This window comes from Stegastes partitus, unplaced genomic scaffold, assembly GCF_000690725.1.
Source record: "Stegastes partitus isolate 25-593 unplaced genomic scaffold, Stegastes_partitus-1.0.2 Scaffold1080, whole genome shotgun sequence".
NCBI lineage: Eukaryota > Metazoa > Chordata > Actinopteri > Pomacentridae > Stegastes > Stegastes partitus.
In genome coordinates this window covers 21,829-27,460 of record NW_007578811.1, presented here as the reverse complement: position 1 = coordinate 27,460, position 5,632 = coordinate 21,829, and the positions used below count along the sequence as shown (strand labels likewise).

General features: G+C 44.9%; 1 protein-coding gene across 1 annotated transcript in view; it reads right to left on the bottom strand.

Annotated features, from left to right (window-relative positions):
- Window positions 1-1,303: 1,303 nt before the first annotated feature.
- LOC103367721 (alpha-2-antiplasmin-like) overlaps window positions 1,304-5,632 on the bottom strand; it is an 8,075-nt gene continuing 3,746 nt past the window's right edge. The window contains exons 5-8 of the mRNA XM_008295837.1: window positions 4,876-5,021; window positions 3,982-4,124; window positions 3,655-3,850; window positions 1,304-2,249 (exon numbers count right to left, since the gene is read on the bottom strand). Coding sequence (XP_008294059.1) covers window positions 1,768-2,249; window positions 3,655-3,850; window positions 3,982-4,124; window positions 4,876-5,021 — 967 coding nt within the window. The 3' untranslated portion in view covers window positions 1,304-1,767. The remainder of the gene's footprint in view (window positions 2,250-3,654; window positions 3,851-3,981; window positions 4,125-4,875; window positions 5,022-5,632) is intronic.

Below are 5,632 nucleotides of genomic sequence, written 5' to 3'. Positions count from 1 at the left end.
TGATGAATCTTCCTCCCGCTGACGCCTCCGAGCTCTGCGCGCTCCCTGGACCTCACGGCGGCGCGCCTTCAGTCACCGCCAGCAGAGGGCCGCGGGGACGCGCAGGACTGACAGAAGTGGATCCTGTGACACGCTGTGGTTCACAACGATAACAANCAAATACATAATAATAATAATAATAATAATAATAATAATAATAATAATAATAATAATAATAATAATAATAATTGTATTGCACTCTACATGTTCTCAGAGTGTTACAGGAGAAGACAGAAGACTATTAAAACAGTTCACAAACACAGTCAGGATAAAATAGGTTAAAAAACAAAACACAATTTAGATCTAAGAAAGTCTAAATAAAGAAAAGTATAAAAGCACTGCGTGAATAAAAGTGGCGTGAAAAGAGACAAACACTTCCCTAAACCCAGTGACAAACTAAACGTCCCGCGGCGCGGGATTGACGCAGGAAGCGGCCGCCATCCAGGCACCGCTCCTGGAGAAGGTGGAGGAACTCCGGTAGTGAACATGACAGGGTCACCGCCTCCCTCCCTCATACAGGTTTTTTCTAGAAAAACCCCTGATAATATTCAGTGCATCTGTTCTGGTGGGTACTTTAGTTTTATAATAACCCAGTTTGTTTTGGTTTAATTAACTCTAATTGTACTTCCTGTCTATTTGTTGTATTACATTCATACAGACAATTATTTTATTTTTTATTTGTTGTGTACAAGGACATATTTAATGGAAATAAACACGTCCTTATTAATAATATATCTAAGAAAAATAAATAAATCAATACTGACCTCTGACCGCTCCGCCGGAAGAGCAGCTTCTTCTCCGGCTTCAGGCCGCTGCCGCCGGCGCTGCTTCCGGTAAGTTCGGTTTGTAGTTTAAATGCGAGTTTTGCGCTTGTTTGTCGTAGTTTACAACACGGAGTGCGCATGCGTGGTTGTGTTTATTAGCGCCTCACATCCGCTAGGCGTTAGCCGCTATCTGTTAGCCGCTAACCGCTATGTGTTAGCCGCTAGCTGCTCGCTGTTAGCCGCCAGCTGGACACAGTGTTGCTGCTTGGTAGCAATAAAATATGAGCAGAATTCCATTTCAGACGCCTTATTTCTGTATATTTTAGTTTAAAGTTAAATATCTAATAACTATTATTAGTTTTATTGTAAGTCGCTGCAACATCGGTTAGTTTACAAAAACAGATTGTATTTTAACACATAATATTAGCTTTCTATTTCCAGATAAAATAAGATTAGATAAAACTCGTGCAGAGAATAAAAGACTCGTGATGCAGTTTGGGTTTTTTTGGAAAAACATTTTTTTTGTATGAAACAGTCTGAATTTTCTGTGTGTGAGTACGATCGTGTGGAAATACACTGGCAGTAACTGAACGCTGTATTTTTACATTTTCATCACATCAGAAATCAACATGATAACAAAAAACATCACTCTGCTGGAGTTTTTAGTATTTCAAATTAGCTCGTCCGTATAAAACGCTGATCACCAGAATCGCAGTGCATTAGCATTTTTTCTGTTAAGCTACTTTTGAGCAGCATGTCTGCTGCATGTCAGCTTTAAAGGAAACAGCTGGGGGATTTTCTGTTGTGTCGAGACAAGAGCGAGTTAATCAGTGACTCTACAGGTGCCGCCAGGTGGGATTTACTTTCCAGTGGTCATGCTAAGCTAAGCTAACTCACTGTTTGCTGCATCTGTGTTGTAGTTACACTAATTCGCACTGTTCCTTTATTGAGACGCCGTCAGAGCTCAGGCGGCCACAGCGTTGTCTGGTTTGAGGCAGCTATCGTCTCCCTGTGTCTTCTCCTGTCCGTCGCTGCCCTGCAGTTCATTTACATGTTTTTCACCAGAGGGGGCGCTGCAGGGCCGCCGGCTGCTGCACAGTCCGCCGTCCGTGTGTCTTTTCCTGACACTGTTCGTCGCCGGCTGGTCGCTCATGGTGCCGTTGCCGTGGGGATCGTCGCGGAGCATGGGCTCGTGGTCGGGGGCGGGGTTTGTGACGACGCCCATGAAGAGGGGGGCCAGCGAGGCGTCGTCCACCAGGGCGAAGAGGAAGGGCGAGTTGACAGAGAACAGGGAGACGGAGCGCATGGAGGTGACAGCGGTGGTGGCCGACGCCTCCACGCCTTCCTCGCTGAGCTCCACGGTGCTGGCGTGGCGGACGCCCGTCACCCTGAGGGGGAGGTCGGAGATCCCTGAGAGGTCCGGAGCCGAAAACAGAGAACTGAGGCCTGGGACAACCAGAGACAGAGAACAAGGTCATATATCGAAACAACATCGTCGTCTCCGGTAACAGACTGGTGGCGCTTCACCAGGACAGCTCGGACCTGCCGAGGCCCGGTCTCCACCAGAACCCCTCTGTGGTACCAGGACATTACCTGCAGATCCTGAGGTGGAGATCAGACATGATCCACCCTTCCCCTGTCAGTATCTACTCACCAGCGCTGAATGGAGCTCGCAGAGATGCTCCAACTGGTCGTCCTTGTCAACAGTACTTGGGTCTGCACTAGGGATCGACCAGTGTGGTGTTATCATGGACGATACCAATTATTGGTGATTAGGAAAGACCGATTTTTAGATCCAGTATACGTGTGATAGAACCTGTCATTCATAGCTAGTTTAGTTCAATAACAAGGATTACTATGACTGAAAAGAAACAGGAGCGAGTGCTGTTGGGACGTTCCCCTTTCTTTACTGATCGATTGATTGACTGTTTCCTGAGGTTCCGTCCACTGGTTGTTTTTGTTTTCTTAATCTTTCTCTATTTTTTTTTTGTTCACTTCATTGCCCACGAAGGTCCACTTTATGCCGCCTAACTTAGCTGCTAGCCGTTAGCTGTGAGCCACCTTGGCATTCTTCCCCCTTCTGCAGTCCATGTGTTACCGTTTTCCCTTTCTACGGAGAACAACAACAACCTCTTAGCAGCAACCTGCACACTGATGAGTTTTTCTGAAGCTTTCAGTCATTCAGGAAGTCAGACCTGCTTGATTCTTTGGCTGAATAGTTGTAAAGATCTCCGAAGAACATGTTTACAACATCTAACTGGGATGTTCTTGAGAGTTCGCCTGCAATGTGCTAGCAATTAAAGACAAATAGCATGAAAAGCTTAGTTTACATTTAGTTTGTCTAGTGCTCGAATCAGATTTCACAGCGTTAAAACAACTTGTAGAATATTAAAAGTCCTGTCTTGATTTTCGATGTTAATCTGTTTCGTCCGGCGGAGTTGATTTGACTCATCTCTTTATTCTGTCTTCTATCAGTTCCACCTCACACAAGCTTCTCTGATATCGGTTTAAAAAACGTTCTGCAAGAGCCACACACTGCTGACTAATGTGGTTTAATTGAGTCCAGTGAGCTCCTGCAGAGCTGAAGAACGGTCAGGCTTCACTTGTTGGCCACCAAATATCCAATCAAGCTTGTTTCTTTTTCCACGTTTTCTTTAGTGGGTGTTCAATAGAATTATTCTTCTTAAAGCTGTTTAATACCAAGATGATTGTGATTGTTTTAACGAAACCACAATCCTCTGTCGCAGAATGATAACATAAAGCAGCAACACTATACAACGTTACTCAACATGACTACTGCATGTTGCCCTTCAGCCGTTTGGTAGAGATACTACCTCCAGAGTGTTCTCACCCATGCTGCTCAGCGCCTCCTGCAGCTCCTGGCGGTACTGCAGCTTCACCTTGGGTAAGTTGACCTGCATGGTCTTCTCCTGAGGTAGACGTCCGTAGAGGTCGGAGATGTTCAGTTTGGGGAGCACCGACGACACGTTTCCCCGAGGCAGGACGATCAAGAAGCTGGTGTTGCCCTTGAATGGAAAACTGGCAACCTGGACGAAAAAGAAGGATTCTGGTCTCAGTAGCTGCCGTACAAAGAGAACTAGCGTCTGCTGCTTGATCAAAGCTCAGAGCCCTTCAATCTGTGATGGACGTCAGCTTCCCTGATGGATGTCGGTGTTACCTGTGCTTCCAGCTCGGGGTCATCCAGCAGGCGTAGAGGATACTGGGCAGATTTCATCATGTCCACCGGTACCGAGTTCTGGTTGTCCAGGTAAAACATTCCCTTAGAGGTGACTGATGGGTCAAATTGTGTCTGCCACTCACCTGACAAACAGCGGAAAGTGAAAAGGAATCATTGGTAGGACTGTAGCCAACCTGAGACAGTCTTGGTCACCTGAAATGGTACCGACTCTTTAACCAAACCGATATCAGGTGCCTAAACTAATACAGTTGCATGTGTTAGTGACTAGTTCCGCAGTTGGCGCAGAGAGCCATGGGAATGTTCAAATCCAAATAGATAAGTAGTTTTGGGATGGTTACTTCGGTTGTGTTGTGTTGTTGTGGATGGTGAGGAGAATCTGGACTAGCATTTCTGTGGAGGTTAATGCCGTCCAACTTGTGTTATTACGCTACTGACTAAGACTAAGTTAACGATGGCATCACGGTAGCCATGTGAAATGGAAATACATCCACTGTGCTTCATATATGTTAATTATTCATTGATTATTGATTGATAACTACCAACTATTGATTAAGAAAACTCCAAAAGTGTGACTCTAAATTTCCACTTATTCCTAAACTTTGTGTTATTTGGGGAAAAAAATGTAAGCATCAAGTTCTGAAAAGGTGTGTTTTGAGGTGAGAAAAAAAATGGTGCGTTTAAAAAGCTACAGGAGAGTCAAGGAGGTAAAGCCTGCTGGAACATCCACCGTTTGCTGCTGCTGGTGTTCTCTCTGGTGGAGTCTACGTGGATTGATAGAGTCCAGTCTGGCAGGTTCAGATTTGGAAAGACGTGTTGTGTCATCTCTGTGACTGTAAACCAGCGTACTGAGGGGTTTCCATTGGATCAGCTCACCTTTAAAGTACACGGCGTTCATGAGCATCAGTACCACGTCGTGTGGAATGCTCTCCAGGAAGTTGGCGATGTGTCCATTGGTGACGTTCTCCACCCACTGGTTGACTTCCTCCACAGAGACCAGAGGAACCGGCTGGGATTTGTACCTGGAAAAATCACATCGACAAAAACAAATCTATTAGATCGTACAGCTTTATTCCTTTTCTTGGTGCAACTGTAAACTCACATTTATCTTAATAACATGCACTCCCTTATTTTATGGGATGTCCCAGTTCAGTTGTTTTTGCCCCTTGATCTGATCCAAGTCTTTTAATATTTAGTATCCACTGATTCAGAGTCCCAATCTGATACCATTTTCTGAGATAAACACGCTTCAAGTACATTAAAGTTATTAAAATCAATCCACTGTATATGCTTGACAATTGCATGACTCTGCAATGCACTAAGAAACAAGGTGCATTTCTGCATCCAAGCTGATCTTTAATGTTACATAAGTGGACTTTGGTGTAAAGGACATTGTCTGAAATGTCATGTTAGCACGTAGAGCGTACCAACTGAGGCTCCACCAGCTCCACAAGACGTAGAAAACCTGTATTCTCTACATGCATTTTAGAAATGTAGTGTAGATCAGTGTAGTACCTGGTTGTTCCACCAGGTGGAGCCTATTACAGTTTAATACTGCAGAGGAGGCGTCATTCAGACTACAGGCAGTTCATGTTGGCAAGCAGAGGGAACTGTGAGGTTTAGCTAACAACGG